Source organism: Salmo trutta, unplaced genomic scaffold (genome assembly GCF_901001165.1).
Source record: "Salmo trutta unplaced genomic scaffold, fSalTru1.1, whole genome shotgun sequence".
NCBI lineage: Eukaryota > Metazoa > Chordata > Actinopteri > Salmoniformes > Salmonidae > Salmo > Salmo trutta.
In genome coordinates, this window is record NW_021823154.1 from 2,104,315 (window position 1) to 2,125,115 (window position 20,801).

The following is a 20,801-nucleotide window of genomic DNA, read 5'->3' on the forward strand; positions in this document are numbered from 1 at the left end:
ATAAATATTTGGATATTGTCTAGAAGGTAAAGTATTGTTCAGGTAGCTACCAGTACTGTATAGAAGGTAAAGTATTGTTAAGGTAGCTACCAGTACTGTATAGAAGGTAAAGTATTGTTCAGGTAGCTACCAGTACTGTATGTCTAGAAGGTAAAGTATTGTTAAGGTAGCTACCAGTACTGTATGTCTAGAAGGTAAAGTATTGTTAAGGTAGCTACCAGTACTGTATAGAAGGTAAAGTATTGTTCAGGTAGCTACCAGTACTGTATAGAAGGTAAAGTATTGTTCAGGTAGCTACCAGTACTGTATGTCTAGAAGGTAAAGTATTGTTAAGGTAGCTACCAGTACTGTATGTCTAGAAGGTAAAGTATTGTTAAGGTAGCTACCAGTACTGTATAGAAGGTAAAGTATTGTTCAGGTAGCTACCAGTACTGTATAGAAGGTAAAGTATTGTTCAGGTAGCTACCAGTACTGTATGTCTAGAAGGTAAAGTATTGTTAAGGTAGCTACCAGTACTGTATAGAAGGTAAAGTATTGTTCAGGTAGCTACCAGTACTGTATGTCTAGAAGGTAAAGTATTGTCATGTCTAATAGTTATCTATGGGACTGATACCAGAGCTGGTCATGTCTAATAGTTATCTATGGGACTGATACCAGAGCTGGTCATGTCTAATAGTTATCTATGGGACTGATACCAGAGCTGGTCATGTCTAATAGTTATCTATGGGACTGATACCAGAGCTGGTCATGTCTAATAGTTATCTATGGGACTGATACCAGAGCTGGTCATGTCTAATAGTTATCTATGGGACTGATACCAGTGGAAGAGCTGGTCATGTCTAATAGTTATCTATGGGACTGATACCAGAGCTGGTCATGTCTAATAGTTATCTATGGGACTGATACCAGAGCTGGTCATGTCTAATAGTTATCTATGGGACTGATACCAGTGGAAGAGCTGGTCATGTATAATAGTTATCTATGGGACTGATACCAGAGCTGGTCATGTCTAATAGTTATCTATGGGACTGATACCAGTGTGGAAGAGCTGGTCATGTCTAATAGTTATCTATGGGACTGATACCAGAGCTGGTCATGTCTAATAGTTTGCTATGGGACTGATACCAGTGTGGAAGAGCTGGTCACTTTTAAAGGACTTGGTGAATGATTACCTTGACAATAGGACGATTGAATATTATTGTCTTGTAGACAATTATTTATTTATTTGTATGTGAGTTTCCTCCTAATACAGGATGTGGTAGGAATCGTAAGGGACATCATCAATACACCTGTTAATAGTTATTTTCTATAACTTTGTGTGAAATCTATCTCTTATTGTAACGGCAAGTACAATATGCACTTTGTGTTTTATAGAAATGCGTGTTTAAGGTGTTTAATGTGAATGATTTTATGCTTAAATAAATAATGATTTTATGTTTAATGTGAATGATTTTAATGATTTTATAATGTCTATTTTTTTCACGTTTTCTAAAAATACATTTTAAGTATATTTGTTTTTAAAATTGTCTGGGGGGGTGTAAGAATATTTAGAAGATAAATACACAATGCAGAGACAGAGTACAAGAGGTCAAAGGATGAGAGTCAATAGAGAACTAACGATCAAGGGAAATAGTGTTTTTTCTGTAATAGGGAATTATTGATCAATGGTTCAGAGACATGGGAGGAATGTGTCTTCTGAAATAGGAAACTTGTTATTTGATCATTGGCTAGTTTTATTGGAAGGAATTCTAATTGGTCAACCACAGGCTAGGGCTGGGTTATAAAACTACATGCTGTTCCTTTGTTCTGTGGAGAAAGATTCACAGGAGAGAACCACTGGAGAGAATCACTGGAGAGAATCACTGGAGAGAATCACTGGAGAGAATCACTGGAGAGAATCACTGAGAGAGAATCACAGGAGAGAGAATCACTGGAGAGAACCACTGGAGAGAATCACTGGAGAGAATCACTGGAGAGAATCACTGGAGAGAATCACTGAGAGAGAATCACTGAGAGAATCACTGGAGAGAATCACTGGGAGAGAATCACTGAGAGAGAATCACTGGAGAGAATCACTGAGAGAGAATCACTGGAGAGAATCACTGGGAGAGAATCACTGGAGAGAACCACTAGAGAGAATTACTGGAGAGAATCACTGAGAGAGAATCACTGGAGAGAATCACTGAGAGAGAATCACTGGAGAGAATCACTGGGAGAGAATCACTGGAGAGAACCACTAGAGAGAATTACTGGAGAGAATCACTGAGAGAGAATCACTGAGAGAGAATCACTGAGAGAGAATCACAGGAGAGAATCACTGAGAGAGAATCACTGACAGAGAATCACTGACAGAGAATCACTGGGAGAGAATTACAGAGAGAGAATCAATGGAGAGAATCACAGAGAGAGAATCAATGGAGAGAATCACTGGAGAGAATCACTGGGAGAGAATCACTGGGAGAGAATCACTGGGAGAGAATCACTGGGAGAGAATCACTGGGAGAGAATCACTGAGAGAGCATCACTGTGGACAGGGGAGAAGACCATCTACCTCTCAGCATAACATCTATGATTTATCCTCTTTGAATAAACCTATTTTCCTCCCCCTGATTTGCTTTGGGGTTTGTGCTATTAAAGAGTAAACATCAACTGCTAACAAGTTCATAAACCATGTGCCATGGAATCGGTAGAACATCGAAAATCTCTTCCCAACTAGTTTGCAATCTATATGTCACAGCTGTAAAGCTTTTGGTCCTTAAATGAAACTGGTATACTTTTATATTTATCACAATTTTCTTTAACCATATTTGGTCTTTAATGCCAACAGACAAGTTCCTTACTTTCTCCCGTTCCACTTGAGTCTTCTATTTTAGAGGTAATGCTGCAGTTAGTTGGTTGTAATTTTGGGTAGAGCAGACATTTCTATATATTTTTGTTACCTGCATGTGTGACATAACTACACCAGTTTTATTTATGATATCAATTACAAAGATTATACCATTCTTTCCATAATATATATATATATATATATATATATTTTTTTTTTTAAATCAATTAGTATATTTGAGAATAACCCTAATATGTGTTGTAATATTTTTTCTGTATTTTCTGGTGGACTAAAATGAAATTGCGAAACAGCTTTCTATGGATTGTTTTAAAAATAGCTTTTTTTTTGAGGGGAGATGAAAAGTTGTAATCTGAATAAAGGGAAAAAGGCCATTCTAGAACACGGGGTGAGACATTCTAACTGCTAGAGAACCATTTCTGGTTTAGGTATAACCTTTCCATGACTGAAACCTTGAGTAAGAGGTCTAATGCTTTAATATTTTATAATTTCTGCCCTCCGAATTCATATTCATTATATGAATAGGCCTGTTTAATTTTGTCTGACTTGCCGTTCCAAATAAAATTGAATCTTTTTTGCTCATTTAATTTAATAAACAAGCAAATTGTGAAATCAAATTAGCAATAACGAGTAGTCATTCTGTATGGTTATCATGTATCATACATGTCATTTAGATGTTTATACTTTACAAACACACATTTTGTTTCTGTAGTTCTCAAAATCCATATATAGTAGACAAAATCTATAGGTTTACCAAACGGTTAAGTGGTTAAGGACCAAAAATGTACAGCTGTGACATATAGATTGCAAACTAGTTGGGAAGAGATTTTCGATGTTCTACCGATTCCATGGCACATGGTTTATGAACTTGTTAGCAGTTGATGTTTACCCTTTAAAATTAATAACACAGACCCCAAAGCAAATCAGGGGGAGGAAAATAGGTTTATTCAAAGAGGATAAATCATAGATGTTATGCTGAGAGGTAGATGGTCATTCTCCCCTGTCCTCAGTGATTCTCTCCTGTGATTCTCTCTCAGTGATTCTCTCCATTGATTCTCTCTCAGTGAATTTCTCTCAGTGAATTTCTCTCAGTGAATCTCTCTCAGTGAATCTCTCTCAGTGAATCTCTCTCAGTGATTCTCTCCCAGTGATTCTCTCCCAGTGATTCTCTCTCAGTGGTTCTCTCCCAGTGATTCTCTCCCAGTGATTCTCTCTCAGTGATTCTCTCCATTGATTCTCTCCAGTGATTCTCTCTCAGTGATTCTCTCTCAGTGATTCTCTCCCAGTGGTTCTCTCCCAGTGGTTCTCTCCCAGTGAATCTCTCCCAGTGATTCTCTCTCAGTGATTCTCTCCATTGATTCTCTCCAGTGATTCTCTCTCTGTGATTCTCTCCATTGATTCTCTCCAGTGATGCTCTCTCTGTGATTCTCTCCAGTGATTCTCTCTCTGTGATTCTCTCCATTGATTCTCTCCATTGATTCTCTCCAGTGATTCTCTCTCTGTGATTCTCTCCAGTGATTCTCTCCCAGTGATTCTCTCTCAGTGATTCTCTCTCAGTGATTCTCTCCCAGTGATTCTCTCTCAGTGATTCTCTCTCAGTGATTCCCTCCAGTGGTTCTCTCCTGTGAATCTTTCTCCACAGAACAAAGGAACAGCATGTAGTTTTATAACCCAGCCCTAGCCTGTAGTTGACCAATTAGAATTCCTTCCAATAAAACTAGCCAATGATCAAATAATATGATACAAGTAATCCTTCTACCCCCCCCCCCCCAAAAAAAAGATTTAGATGCACTATTGTAAAGTGGTTTTTCCACTGGATATCTTAAGGTGAATGCACCAATTTGTAAGTCGCTCTGGATAAGAGCGTCTGCTAACTGACTTAAATGTAAATGTAAATGTAAACAAGTATCCTATTTCAGAAGACACATTCCTCCCATGTCTCTGAACCATTGATCAATAATTCCCTATTACAGAAAAAACACAATTTCCCTTGATCGTTAGTTCTCTATTGACTCTCATCCTTTGACCTCTTGTACTCTGTCTCTGCATTGTGTATTTATCTTCTAAATATTCTTACACCTCCCACAGACCATTTTAAAAATAAATATACTTAAAATGTATTTTTATAAAACAATAGAAAACATGAAAAAATAGACATAAAAACCTTAGCAGTAAGCATAAAATCATTTCTATAAAACACAAAGTGCATATTGTACTTGCTGTTAAAATAAGAAATTGATTTCAAACAAAGTTATAGAAAATAACTATTAACAGGTGTATTGATGATGTCCCTTACAATTCCTACCACATCCTGTATTAGGAGGAAACTCACACACAAATAAATAAATAATTGTCTACAAGACAATAATATTCAATCGTCCTATTGTCAAGGTAATCATTCACCAAGTCCTTTAAAAGTGACCAGCTCTTCCACTGGTATCAGTCCCATAGATAACTATTAGACATGACCAGCTCTGGTATCAGTCCCATAGATAACTATTAGACATGACCAGCTCTGGTATCAGTCCCATAGATAACTATTAGACATGACCAGCTCTGGTATCAGTCCCATAGATAACTATTAGACATGACCAGCTCTGGTATCAGTCCCATAGATAACTATTAGACAAGACCAGCTCTTCCACACTGGTATCAGTCCCATAGATAACTATTAGACATGACCAGCTCTTCTACACTGGTATCAGTCCCATAGATAACTATTAGACATGACCAGCTCTGGTATCAGTCCCATAGATAACTATTAGACATGACCAGCTCTGGTATCAGTCCCATTGATAACTATTAGACATGACCAGCTCTTCCACACTGGTATCAGTCCCATAGATAACTATTAGACATGACCAGCTCTGGTATCAGTCCCATAGATAACTATTAGACATGACCAGCTCTTCCACTGGTATCAGTCCCATAGATAACTATTAGACATGACCAGCTCTGGTATCAGTCCCATAGATAACTATTAGACATGACCAGCTCTTCTACACTGGTATCAGTCCCATAGATAACTATTAGACATGACCAGCTCTGGTATCAGTCCCATAGATAACTATTAGACATGACCAGCTCTGGTATCAGTCCCATAGATAACTATTAGACATGACCAGCTCTGGTATCAGTCCCATAGATAACTATTAGACATGACCAGCTCTTCCACTGGTATCAGTCCCATAGATAACTATTAGACATGACCAGCTCTGGTATCAGTCCCATAGATAACTATTAGACATGACCAGCTCTTCCACTGGTATCAGTCCCACATAGATAACTATTAGACATGACCAGCTCTTCCACTGGTATTGCTGGAAATTCGCTTTAAAACAGTACAATTTTCCTTGGGCAGCACCCCAAAATCTCACTCCAAGCTTTCTTCAAAAGTTGGCAGCCCTGAGTGCACTATATAGGGAATAGGGTTCCATCCAGGACATAGCCTTTGTCACAGAGAGACGCATTAAAGTCATTATGATGATGGACAAATAGGTAGCTAAAAGTTATGACTGATGGACTCCATTTAGCTATTGGCATTGGCTCATTAGACAGTCAGACTGAGATAGATAGATAAATAGACATATATTTTTTAATTTAACCTTTATTTAAGTAGATAGATATATATACTGTAGCTATATAGATATAGTCGATATATATATAGATAACGTTAGTTATCTATATAGATAGATACTGTAGATATATATATATATGTGTGGCTTCTGTAAGACAGTAGTGAACGCAATACAACACAGACCACCCTGCCTGTTGCCTCTGTAATCTTTGGTTGCTGTTTGCTGTACATACCTGCCTGTTGCCCGTGTAATGTGTGGTTGATGTTTGCTGTACATACCTGCCTGTTGCCTCTGTAATGTGTGGTTGCTGTTTGCTGTACATACCTGCCTGTTGCCCGTGTAATGTGTGGTTGATGTTTGCTGTACATACCTGCCTGTTGCCCGTGTAATGTGTGGTTGATGTTTGCTGTACATACCTGCCTGTTGCCTCTGTAATGTGTGGTTGATGTTTGCTGTACATACCTGCCTGTTGCCTCTGTAATGTGTGGTTGATGTTTGCTGTACATACCTGATTGTTGATGCAACACTTCGTCCTTGGCTCCTCCTGTCAACCCAACGTATCATCGAAGACCCACCTTCAGAGTTGGCTGTTTTGGCGACTTTTAGCGGTGGTTCCACCCGCCCAACCCTCTCCTGCCGTTGTTTCTGCCAGCCAGTCGGTGTTTCATCAACATCAGAGTGGAACAGCTTGACTTTGAACTCCGAAGGACTAAAGGACAGATCTGGCTAGCTGTAAACCATATAGCTAACGTTAAAGTCTCCACAAGCATCACTGAACTTCCACTTAAATTTGATTGTTTACCAGGCAGAAAGCCTACAGTGCTGAAAGGTGGAAGCCGTGTACACAGCTTTGGGATGTGTCATTGCAAAGATAACTTTTATCTGTGGTTATTGTTTTCTTTCAAAGAAAGAGCGACATGTTAAACTTACAGTTTTAACTCAGCGCTGATTAATCACTACAAAAGTCAAACTGTCTTGTTCCAAATAGGTTTCCCTGGTGGTCTAGTGGTTAGGATTCGGCGCTCTCACCGCCGCGGCCCGGGTTCGATTCCCGGTCAGGGAACAAACTATTTTTTAAATTAAAACAAGGCTCATATTTTAAAGGCTACAAAGGAGTATGTAAATTCACATTTGATCAGTTTTATTTGAAAGCGAACGCCTTCCGTGTTATTTTCTGCTATCCTTGTGTCTGCCTCATGTCTTTGTTTCAATGTAGGCTACAGTTTTTAAAGTTTGCTGTTTTTCTGTTTTAGATTTCTTTGTTGTTGTTTCTTGGTCTTAGGGTTTAAAAAAATAATAATGTTTCACTGTTGCGTGTTCAGACGCTGTGAAATGCTACCACGCCACAGTTTTGAATTCTTTGTACATTTTCCATGGTGGTGTCTAACTAAACCACAGATTGAACAATGTTTCACAATATTGGAAGAGAAACAATATAAAAGAAACAATATTTCACAGGATGTATAAATGTGAAGCATCCGGGTTGACGTTTCCTCTCACTACCAAATATGGTAGTGAGAGGAAGCCCAGTGGTTGGCAGTGGGAAAAGATGGAGCTTCCATTGGAAACAACAGGCTGTGGTCCATCTTGGATTAGTTAGACAAATCTTTGACTTAACAGTAGAAACTCTGGTAGTGTCTAAACAGCAGAAACTCTTGCCCTCTCGTTTTTGCCTTCATTAACTACCTGTCTTATGTAACCATACCAACCGTAACCTATCATACTAAATGGAGTCTATCAGATTTACTTACAGAATAACATGAAATGGAGGAGTGAGGGAGAGACATCAACCAGTACGGAGAAAAAATGTATGAAATGTATGCATTCACTACTGTAAGTCGCTCTGGATAAGAGCGTCTGCTAAATGACTAAAAATGTAAATGTAACTAACCAAGCATACTCCTGCTATAATAGCTAGGTTATTTATCATCAAATACTCCTCCCTGCTCCCCAGCCTGGTCTCAGACCATTTTATATTATTCTGCAAAGTACCTGTACCTTGGACTGGATCAAACCTGATTACATAGTACCTGTACCTTGGACTGGATCAAACCTGATTACATAGTACCTGTACCTTGGACTGGATCAAATATGATTACATAGTACCTGTCTTGGACTGGATCAAATATGATTTCATAGTACCTGTCTTGGACTGCATCAAACCGGGAAGAGAAGCTAGTTAAGCTAGCTACCGTTAGCTAGCTAGGCTAACTATGCTGCAGTGCATGCACTTTCTCACCCTAAAGTTACACATAACTCCATTCATAATATTAAGTAGCAGCCTGCCTGCCTGCCTGTTGGCTCTTGGTCGTTGTAGCCTATCCTTTACCATCTTCCTTTGATTAGACATCTCCTAACTTCTGATTAGATATCTCCTAACTTCTGAATAGATATCTCCTAACTTCTGATTAGATATCTCCTAACTTCTGAATAGATATCTCCTAACTTCTGATTAGATATCTCCTAACTTCTGATTAGATATCTCCTAACTTCTGAATAGATATCTCCTAACTTCTGATTAGATATCTCCTAACTTCTGAATAGATATCTCCTAACTTCTGATTAGATATCTCCTAACTTCTGAATAGATATCTCCTAACTTCTGATTAGATATCTCCTAACTTCTGAATAGATATCTCCTAACTTCTGAATAGATATCTCCTAACTTCTGATTAGATATCTCCTAACTTCTGCCACACATGAAGCTTTGATAACATGATTGGCTAATAACAAGCTGCACGCTCCGCTCTCATAAAAAGCAGCAGCATAAATTATACAATTTCTCTCTCTCTCTCTCTGTCTCTCTCTCTCTCTCTCTCTCTCTCTCTCTCTGTCTCTCTGTCTCTCTCTCTCTCTCTCTCTCTCTCTCTCTCTCAGCAGTCGCGTTCAGATCTGTATGGGCCCTCCCAGACAAGCCAGTTAAAATGAGACATACCCCTGACAATCAGATCCGAGCCAGACCCGTGACATTATTTAGAATTCTGGATCCATTGTTGTGAACGTCCTCATGCTGCCCTCTATTGGCCATTTTTATCAATGTTCTGTTATCAATAAGTTCTGTACTGTAATTGATAAGTTCTGTCCTGTAATGAATAAGTTATGTCCTGTAATGAATAAGTTCTGTCCTGTAATGAATATGTTTTGTTCTGAACTGAATAAGTTCTGTCCTGTAATGAATAAGTTCTGTCCTGTAATGAATAAGTTCTGTCCTGTAATGAATAAGTTCTGTCCTGTAATGAATACGTTTTGTTCTGTAATGAATACGTTTTGTTCTGTACTGTAATGGATAAGTCTGTCCTGTAATGAATAAGTTCTGTCCTGTAATGAATAAGTTCTGTCCTGTAATAAGTTATATTGTAGTCACTTAAAGAAGAGAAAAGTTGTAAGGTTTTCATCAACAGTACTTCTCATCACAATAAAAACACAACAGGAAACAGGAAATGACTTGTACATTTTATTCTCTATCAGCCATAAACACACTGCAGCATTTTATTATTATACCATTTTAATAAACTAATACATGCCCTCGTAAATATTTATATATGTATAATGTCATATATGTATATAAATGCCGTCACCACGGAAACAGAATGCTGATTTGGTTAAATTAAAAGCCCGGACCGACCAGTCACAGTGAACTTCCACTAGTTTTGCATTTGTATCACTTTGTTTTATATTATTTTTTAAACGTCACTCACAGTAAGTAACCAGTGATATCAGTGAAGTAAATACATGACGTGGTAAATACATACAGTAGCTAATGACTGTGGTAAATACATACAGTAATGCTCTGAGCTGTGAATGATGCCGTGTATACATACTTTCAACCTGCTTGACCACACCTCTAGTCAGGTGTGTCTCTGTCCCGTACCTGCCCTCATATACTTTCTACATGGGCCTTTCCCATTGGCTAGACATACAGAACCCAGCCTACATGGGGCTGACTGATTGGCTACAAATACTATATTCTGCCTAGATGGGCCTTTCCCATTGGCTAGACATACAGAACCCAGCCTACATGGGGCTGTCTGATTGGCTACAAATACTGTATTCTGCCTAGATGGGCCTTCCCATTGGCTAAACATACAGAACCCAGCCTACATGGGGCTGTCTGATTGGCTACAAATACTGTATTCTGCCTAGATGGGCCTTCCCATTGGCTAAACATCCCATTTCCTGTGTCCTTGTGCCCAAAGCGTGGAGGTGCGTCCCCCTGACAGTCAGGAGTGCAACGTGGTTGTTGTGAAATAAAGTTCATTTTTCTCTGCTCATGTCGTCAAATTCACACACAAACACACACAACCACTAACACCTGGTCCCACACTCTCAAGGGCCGATAAGTAATCAATAATCACATTGATAAATCAAACTAAGAACCATCTGAGAAGCTCTCATACCAACCTCGGGTCTGCGGCACAAATGGTACCCTATTCCCTATGTAGTGAACTACTAGTAACCAGGACCCTATTCCCTATGTAGTGAACTACTTATGACCAGGACCCTATTCCCTATGTAGTGAACTACTTATGACCAGGACCCTATTCCCTATGTAGTGAACTACTTATAACCAGGGCCCTATTCCCTATGTAGTGAACTACTTATGACCAGGGCCCTACGGGTTCTCCATAGGGAATAGGATGCCATTAGTGACACAGACCTCTTCATATCAGAGGACTGTTTCTAAACGAGACAGTCATGATCACACCTCATCAACTTGTTCACAGCGTATTCACCATTGGGAAAAAAAATAAAGGAATTTCCTAATAAAGGAAACGTCAAGTCTCCATAACAAATCAACAAACAAAAACTAGTTCCTTAAATCTAGATAGTGAACTGAACCAAAACTACAGAAGAAGAACTTCAAAAACAAGGAAAGAATTGAACCAATAACAGAGAAGACTGCTGCTTTTACCAACCTTCATAGCAGCAATTCAGGTCTGACACACACACTAACACACACACACACGCACACGCACACGCACACGCACACGCGTCAAACAATGAGATGAGGTTGGAAATGTCACAAACCATAGAGAGATATACCAAGAGAGAGTTTAAAAGACAGGAAGATAGATAGATAGATAGATAGGGACAGAGAGAGAGATAGAGAGAGATAGAGAGACAGAGAGACAGAGAGAGAGAGAGACAGAGAGAGAGAGACAGAGAGAGAGACAGAGAGACAGAGAGAGAGACAGAGAGAGAGACAGAGAGACAGAGAGAGAGAGAGAGAGAGACAGAGACAGAGACAGAGACAGAAACAGAGAGAGAGAGACAGAGAGACAGAGAGAGAGAGAGAGAGAGAGAGAGAGAGAGATAGAAGGATCAAGGCTATATATTATTAACCATATCTCAGCTATGATCGTCACCAGCTAACCGACCAGTCATGCCTACTCTACCTGGTAATGGAGTGGACTAATAAGGTTGTCTAGGTTACGGGTGACAAAAGTTTTTTTAAACCACATATTTAGATATAGCTACTTTCTGAAGACAGGTAGAACAAGAACACTAAACACTCCAGCAGCAGCAGGAAGCAGGAAGCAGGAAGCAAGGATTGGGGTTAAGGGTTGCTACAAGTGACATCGTGATATCTGACCTTTTTAAAAGAAAGGTCAATATGAGGAAGAGGAAGTGCTGTAGTTTTCATGTCGTAGTAAGAAGAACTAAGAACTGCAGTACCAGTGACAGGTAGTCCTGTGAGGTGTTACAGTAGTACCAGTGACAGGTAGTCCTGTGAGGTGTTACAGTAGTACCAGTGACAGGTAGTCCTGTGAGATGTTACAGTAGTACCAGTGACAGGTAGTCCTGTGAGATGTTACAGTAGTACCAGTGACAGGTAGTCCTGTGAGGTGTTACAGTAGTACCAGTGACAGGTAGTCCTGTGAGATGTTACAGTAGTACCAGTGACAGGTAGTCCTGTGAGGTGTTACAGTAGTACCAGTGACAGGTAGTCCTGTGAGATGTATATCATAGCGTCTGTTAGTCCAACCACCTACTCTAGCAGTACAACACATATATGACTAATGTCTGTCTGTGCTTCTACCACAGCATCAAGATCCAATACATACAGAAAACAAACATGGAAAAACTCTCTTTGGTCACAAAAAAAAGGCAAAAGGAAAAAAACACACAAAGAAGAAAAGAAGTGAATAAGCAGGTTAATTAAGACCAAACAGTAGTGATTGTTGAAACAGGAAGACGGTGGAGGACTGAGGTGCACTCTGGGATTGCATGTGCCTGATGCATAGGATTGGTGGATCTTCAGGGAAAGGGGCGGGGTCAGAGGCCGAACAGGAAACTAGCGAGGCGAGAAAGGAGGCCTGTTATTCCTTTTTCTCCCCTCTTCCTCCTCATCCTCCTCCTCCCCCATCCTCCTCCTCTTCCTCCTCCTTCTAACAGTAGAGGTGGATGAGGTGATGAAGGTGCTGCTGGAGGACGTGGAGTCGGGACCCCTCAGAGGGGTCATCTAGTCGCTCCAGGAGAACCTGCTTCCTGTTACCACAGGCTCCTCCCCCCTCACTACTGTCCGTCTCTGGGTACGCCCCTTACACATCTTGGCCCTGAGGGAGGAGGGGGGGGGGGGGGAAGAGAGGTAGAGAGAGTGAGAAGAGAGAAGAGAGGGAGGAGAGAGGAGAGGTAGAGAGAGGGAAAAGAGAGGGAGAAGAGGGGGAGCAGAAGGAGTGGGAGGAGAAGAGAGTAGAGAGAGAGAAAGATGGAGCGAAAAAGGAGGACAGAGAGAGAGCGTAGAGTAGAAGGCAGAGGGAGATGAGAGATAGAGAGAGAGGGGAGACAGAGAGAGACAGAGCGAGAGGGGAGACAGAGAGAGAGAGAGGGGAGACAGAGAGAGAGAGAGAGGGGAGACAGAGAGAGAGAGAGAGAGGGGAGACAGAGAGAGACAGAGCGAGAGGGGAGACAGAGAGAGAGAGACAGAGAGAGAGGGGAGAGACAGAGCGAGAGGAGAGACAGAGAGGAGAGAGAGAGGGAGGAGAGAGAGGGAGGAGAGACAGAGAGGAGAGAGAGAGGGAGGAGAGAGAGGGAGGAGAGACAGAGAGGAGAGACAGGGGGATTAGTACCTCTGATAATCAAACTAAAAGCATGGATAGTAAACAACAGCAAAGGGAAGAAAGGCAGAAACGGACGACAACGTAGGAAGTAAAAAGAGAATGTTAGAAGGAAAGAGATTGTGACAGTTCAACAGTTACCATGGTTCCTTCACACCACATTGTGACAATTCAACAGTTACCATGGTAACTTCACCTCCATGGTTCCTTCAAACCATATTGACTGGAGATTCTCCTTTGTTAGTCAACACACACACACACACACACACACACACACACACACACACACACACACACACACACACACACACACACACACACACACACACACACACACACACACACACACACACACACACACACACACACATACAATTACAACAAAACACACACACACACACATATACACTTGAAACAAAAACACAGACGCACGCACACACGCAACAAAAACACCAACACACACACACACACACACACACACACACTCTCTCTCTCACACACACACACACACAACAAAAACACCAACACACACACACTTCCTGATGACAGATCCGTCGTCCTTGACCGTCTCTCTCTCCTCCACTAGAGACCTGCACTGATAACCCCCCCATGTACCCCAGAGACTGAGAGAGATGGAGGGGGAGATGGAGGGAGAGATGGAGGGAGAGATGGAGGGAGAGATGGAGGGGGAGATGGAGGGGAGAGATGGAGGGGGAGATGGAGGGGAGAGATGGAGGGAGAGATGGAGGGGAGAGATGGAGGGAGAGATGGAGGGGAGAAATGGAGGGAGAGATGGAGGGAGAGATGGAGGGAGAGATGGAGGGGAGAGATAGAGGGGAGAGATGGAGGGGAGAGATGGAGGGAGAGATGGAGGGGAGAGATGGAGGGGAGAGATGGAGGGAGAGATGGAGGGAGAGATGGAGGGAGAGATAGAGGGAGAGATGAAGGGAGAGATGGAGGGAGAGATGGAGGGGGAGATGGAGGGGGAGATGGAGGGAGAGATGGAGGGGAGAGATGGAGGGGAGAGATGGAGGGGAGAAATGGAGGGGAGAAATGGAGGGAGAGATGGAGGGGAGAAATGGAGGGAGAGATGGAGGGGAGAGATGGAGGGAGAGATGGAGGGAGAGATGGAGGGAGAGATGGAGGGGAGAGATGGAGGGAGAGATGGAGGGGGAGATGGAGGGGGAGATGGAGGGAGAGATGGAGGGGAGAAATGGAGGGAGAGATGGAGGGGAGAGATAGAGGGGAGAGATGGAGGGGAGAGATGGAGGGGAGAGATGGAGGGAGAGATGGAGGGAGAGATGGAGGGGAGAGATGGAGGGAGAGATGGAGGGGGAGATGGAGGGGGAGATGGAGGGAGAGATGGAGGGAGAGATGGAGGGGAGAGATGGAGGGGAGAGATGGAGGGAGAGATGGAGGGAGAGATGGAGGGGAGAGATGGAGGGAGAGATGGAGGGAGAGATGGAGGGGAGAGATGGAGGGGAGAGATGGAGGGGAGAGATGGAGGGGAGAGATGGCTATTCTGATTGGCTGGTTGGAGGCTGACCTGTGTGAAGTCGTCCCGGGCCGTGGGGAGGTCAGAGGTCAGGGTGGGGTCACCGTGCTGCGTCTCGGTCCAATCCCCCTCCACCCCCACCGCGTTCCGCTCCACACGGCTGACCTCGCGACCTTCAGCTGATTCCTCCTCACCCCACACTGAGTCAGAGTCACGCTCAGAAAACGTCACCTAGAAGGGACAGGAAGGAAAGATTGCAATAACATAAAATACAATATGTAATTGATCTTGTGTGGTTAAATCCCACTGGGGCCACCCATAATTAAACTGTAAGTGGCTTAGGATAAAAGCGTCTGTTAAAAACAGAATACATTATTACTATGAAAAGATACATCAGGTATATTCTGGTATGAACAATTCAAACACACCAGGGGTTTTCACTGTCTTTTTACTGTTGTTTTTATTTCTGTACTGTTCACCAAATACCTTTTTTGCACTATTGGTTAGAGCCTGTAAGTAAGCATTTCACTGTAAGGTTCTACACCTGTTGTATTCAGCATTTCACTGTAAGGTTCTACACCTGTTGTATTCAGCATTTCACTGTAAGGTTCTACACCTGTTGTATTCAGCATTTCACTGTAAGGTTCTACACCTGTTGTATTCAGCATTTCACTGTAAGGTTCTACACCTGTTGTATTCGGCGCATGTGACAAATACACTTTGATTTGATTTGATTTGGGCACAATTCTATTTCAACTCCAATCTGTTCAGAAAGGAAAACTAACTCCAATTCCACATTGTCCTCATTGAAAAGCATTGAAGAGAACAGGAAATGGAATTGGAACTACAGTGAACTTCCTGAATTGCGTGGAATGGCGAACATCCATAAAGATAAGTTAGAATTCAGATATGACGTCATTGTTTTAGTACTGTCCAATTCGTTTTGAAACTACGGAGCGCGATATGGTTCAATGTACCAATAAAGCAGTACAATCGGGGGTTTTTTCTTCACATTTGCAGCATGTTGAAACTAAAAGTGGGATCATGTAGTTGCTTATACAGCAAAAGAGAAGCAACACAGAGAACTGAGGCTGTAATAAATGGGGGCTGTCATCTTTATCCACCTCCGCTATTGAACTGGTATTGACCCTAACCCTGACAAACAGATATACACACCCTCACCTCTGGGGGGGCACCCAGCTCCACCCTCACCTCTGAGTGATCTCTGTGGCTCCTCAGCACGGTCCTCTCGACCACTCTGGAGTATCCGTCCCCCTCCTCCCCTGGGGGGGCACCCCCCTCCGCCCTCACCTCCTCCCTCTGCGACCCCTCACTCGACATCACCTGGCGGTTCACCTTACGAGTAACCTGGATGGAGAGGGCAAAGGTCACAGAACAGGTTAGGGTAAGTCACACACACAGACACACACACAGACACACACACACACACACACACACACCCACACAGAGATAGACACACACACACACACACACACACACACACACACACACACACACACACACACACACACACACACACACACACACTGGCTATAACCAAATGATCATCTTATTTAGTACGTTTTGAGGGAAAGTGACAGTAGACATTTCTCAACAGGTTCTCTAACTGCCAGGATGTCATACTAATGTCAGCCGTTCCTGTAGTATAAACTCCCTGAACACTATTGAGGAATAAAATAGTGTTTTTAGACTTTCTGACAACCAGGACAAGGTTGAAATATATATAAATAGTGAAGTAAAGTACAGATACCCCAAAAAACGACTTAAGAAGTACTTTAAAGTATTTTTACTTGAGTGCTTTACACCACTGCCCAGGAATAGGATTGCGAAAACACAGATGTAATGACTAAATGACAGGAACCAAACATTGTCTTCATTTCAACATATTGATTACCTTTCTGACCACCGTGTGTCCATGTTGATCTGTGTAATGCTCCTCTGTCACGGTCTGAGGAGGGATGTCTGTCATCTCATCCTGCTGTAGAGAGAGAGAGAGACACACAGTCAGCGCTGAGGCCTGTTTTTACACTGATTCACCACAGGGGGCGCTGAAGCCTGTTATTACACTGATTCACCACAGGGGGCGCTGAGGCCTGTTATTACAATGATTCACCACAGGGGGCGCTGAGGCCTGTTATTACACTGATCCACCACAGGGGGCGCTGAGGCCTGTTATTACAATGATTCACCACAGGGGGCGCTGAGGCCTGTTATTACACTGATCCACCACAGGGGGCGCTGAGGCCTGTTATTACACTGATTCACCACAGGGGGCGCTGAGGCCTGTTTTACACTGATTCACCACAGGGGGCGCTGAGGCCTGTTTTACACTGATCCACCACAGGGGGCGCTAAGGCCTGTTATTACACTGATTCACCACAGGGGGCGCTGAGGCCTGTTATTACACTGATTCACCACAGGGGGCGCTGAGGCCTGTTATTACAATGATTCACCACAGGGGGCGCTGAGGCCTGTTATTACACTGATTCACCACAGGGGGCGCTGAGGCCTGTTATTACACTGATTCACCACAGGGGGCGCTGATGCCTGTTATGACACTGATCCACCACAGGGGGCGATGAGGCCTGTTATTACACTGATTCACCACAGGGGGCGCTGATGCCTGTTATTACACTGATTCACCACAGGGGGCGCTGAGGCCTGTTATTACACTGATTCACCACAGGGGGCGCTGAGGCCTGTTATTACACTGATTCATCACAGGGGGCGCTGAGGCCTGTTATTACACTGATTCACCACAGGGGGCGCTGAGACCTGTTATTACACTGATTCACCACAGGGGGCGCTGAGGCCTGTTATTACACTGATCCACCACAGGGGGCGCTGAGGCCTGTTATTACACTGATTCACCACAGGGGGCGCTGTTCCCCATATAGTTTATATGACACCAATAGATGTCCCCTATAGGCCCTAGTCTAAAGTAGTACACTACATAGAGCATAGGGTTCCATTTGGGACTCACTTGAGACTGCACAGGTCATATTCATGAGGAAACACAAAAGGAAAACGTTTTAAAATGTTTTGCAATGGAAAATGAAAATTAGCGGGGGGTTTTTCCATTTCAACACAGCAACCCAACCCAACACAGCATCTCAATACAGCATCTCAACACAGCATCCCAACACAGCATCCCAACACAGCAACCCAACCCAACACAGCATCCCAACAAAGCATCTCAACACAGCAACCCAACCCAACACAGCATCTCAACACAGCATCCCAACACAGCATCCCAACACAGCATCCCAACACAGCATCCCAACACAGCAACCCAACCCAACACAGCATCTCAACACAGCATCTCAACACAGCAACCCAACCCAACACAGCATCCCAACACAGCATCCCAACCCAGCATCTCAGCACAGCATCTCAACACAGCATCCCAACACAGCATCACAAAACAGCATCCCAGCACAGCATCCCAACACAGCAACCCAACCCAGCACAGCATCTCAACACAGCATCCCAGCACAGCATCCCAACACAGCAACCCAACCCAGCAACTCAACACAGCATCTCAACACAGCATCCCAACACAGCGTCCCAACACAGCAAAAACGAAACAAAGAGATTGTTACAACACTAGTAAGACTCCAGCGTGAAAAGTGAAATATACACGAAATACACACATCACTGGGTCAGATATAAGAATTCTGTCGGTCAGTACAGAATACACACCTTTCATACTGGACTAACAACCACTGGATCAGACAAAGGTCTCCCATTCATCAAACAAAAGAGAGGAAATCCCATCATGCTGTTTGTTTTAAACAATCCCCATCCGCAAAATAAGTTTCAAACTTTCTCCTCAAACCACACAGAGACCCCAATTGGGGCCACATCCCTACATGCTGAAGCATCAAGCCAGACCACACGTCCCCCCCAGGAGGGCTTCCTCTCTGTGGGGAAGGTACCTGGATGATAACTCTCCTCCGTACTACTCTGGAGGTCAGGAACTCCTCCACATCAGAAGTCATCTCACCCACCTCCACAGCTACCTCCTGGTTTCGGGCAGCACAGGTGCATTGTGGGTCATGACATGCCATTGGAGGGTTCTAAAATGGCTTCCTATTCCCTATATAGTGCAATACTTTTGAGGTCCCTATTTCCTATGTCCTTTTGGGCCTCGGTCATAAGCGGTGCACTATATGGGGAATAGGGTGCCATTTGGGATGCAGACATTTTGTTTTGTTGGTGAGCAAAGCAAGAGGGAAATGTTGATGATGTCATGGTGTGCCTTCCTTTAGTTTCCTTATTCGAATGAAGGGGTTGAAGGAAGCTTCAAATGTTTTTTTGGGGGGGTGCTGAGCGTGCTGAAACTGGGAGCTTCATACCACTCCATATCATGCCAAGCGACATAGAGTAGAAAACTAGATTTTGATTGGCTAAATAGCAACAGAATGTGGTTCTGGTCTATTCTCAGTAAAGCACACAGCTGATCAAATATGATGAAAGCATTGAGATGTGAAGCAGATGGAAAGACAACCAGAACCGTAAGGCTATATAAACAAATAAAGACCGTAGAACACTCTCTATAATAATAAATAAAGACCCTAGAACACTCTATAATAATAAATAAAGACCGTAGAACACTCTCTATATAAATAAATAAAGACAGTAGAACACTCTCTATATAAATAAATAAAGACCGTAGAACACTCTCTATATAAATAAATAAAGACCGTAGAACACTCTCTATATAAATAAATAAAGACAGTAGAACACTCTCTATATAAATAAATAAAGACCGTAGAACACTCTCTATATAAATAAATAAAGACCGTAGAACACTCTCTATATAAATAAATAAAGACCGTAGAACACTCTGTATATAAATAAATAAAGACCGTAGAACACTCTGTATATAAATAAATAAAGACCATAGAACACTCTCTATATAAATAAATAAAGACCGTAGAACACTCTCTATAATAATAAATAAAGACCATAGAACACTCTCTATATAAATAAAGACCGTAGAACACTCTCTATATAAATAAATAAAGACCGTAGAACACTCTGTATATAAATAAATAAAGACCATAGAACACTCTCTATATAAATAAATAAAGACCATAGAACACTCTCTATATAAATAAATAAAGACCATAGAACACTCTCTATATAAATAAATAAAGACCATAGAACACTCTCTATATAAATAAATAAAGACCATAGAACACTCTCTATATAAATAAATAAAGACCGTAGAACACTCTCTATAATAATAAATAAAGACCATAGAACACTCTCTATATAAATAAAGACCGTAGAACACTCTCTATATAAATAAATAAAGACCATAGAACACTCTCTATATAAATAAATAAAGACCGTAGAACACTCTCTATATAAATAAATAAAGACCTTAGAACACTCTCTATATAAATAAATAAAGACCGTAGAACACTCTCTATATAAATAAATAAAGACCGTAGAACACTCTCTATATAAATAAATAAAGACAGTAGAACACTCTCTATATAAATAAATAAAGACCGTAGAACACTCTCTATATAAATAAATAAAGACCGTAGAACACTCTCTATATAAATAAATAAAGACAGTAGAACATTCTCTATATAAATAAATAAAGACAGTAGAACATTCTCTATATAAATAAATAAAGACAGTAGAACACTCTCTATATAAATAAATAAAGACCGTAGAACACTCTGTATATAAATAAATAAAGACAGTAGAAAACTCTCTATAAAAGCTCCCAGTCATTTATTGGTTAAACCACCACCGTGTGGGTATCACTGTGCCTTCTTCAGGGC

At 42.0% G+C, this 20,801-nt stretch overlaps 3 protein-coding genes and 1 non-coding gene across 19 annotated transcripts in view; 2 read left to right on the forward strand and 2 right to left on the reverse strand.

Moving 5' to 3' along the window:
• The window catches only part of LOC115189393 (uncharacterized), a 415,115-nt gene that overhangs the window by 250,649 nt on the left and 143,665 nt on the right, over nucleotides 1-20,801 (forward strand). The gene's annotated exons all lie outside the window — the stretch shown is intronic.
• Nucleotides 1-20,801, reverse strand: part of LOC115189397 (uncharacterized) — a 337,609-nt gene that overhangs the window by 4,315 nt on the left and 312,493 nt on the right. The window lies entirely within an intron of this gene.
• On the forward strand, nucleotides 7,415-7,486 carry trnae-cuc (transfer RNA glutamic acid (anticodon CUC)). The gene has a single exon. It is a non-coding gene; the product is annotated as a tRNA-Glu (tRNA).
• LOC115189395 (ankyrin-2) overlaps nucleotides 12,231-20,801 on the reverse strand; it is a 100,150-nt gene continuing 91,579 nt past the window's right edge. For 6 of the 9 annotated variants that reach the window (XM_029747981.1, XM_029747979.1, XM_029747980.1 and 3 more), the window contains 6 exons: nucleotides 18,936-19,022; nucleotides 17,981-17,986; nucleotides 16,892-16,975; nucleotides 16,159-16,344; nucleotides 15,028-15,207; nucleotides 12,231-12,980 (listed from right to left, as the gene is read on the reverse strand). In XM_029747981.1, coding sequence (XP_029603841.1) covers nucleotides 12,966-12,980; nucleotides 15,028-15,207; nucleotides 16,159-16,344; nucleotides 16,892-16,975; nucleotides 17,981-17,986; nucleotides 18,936-19,022 — 558 coding nt within the window. In that variant the 3' untranslated portion in view covers nucleotides 12,231-12,965. The remainder of the gene's footprint in view (nucleotides 12,981-15,027; nucleotides 15,208-16,158; nucleotides 16,345-16,891; nucleotides 16,976-17,980; nucleotides 17,987-18,935; nucleotides 19,023-20,801) is intronic. The other 3 variants (XM_029747974.1, XM_029747973.1, XM_029747975.1) reach the window with 3 other exon arrangements.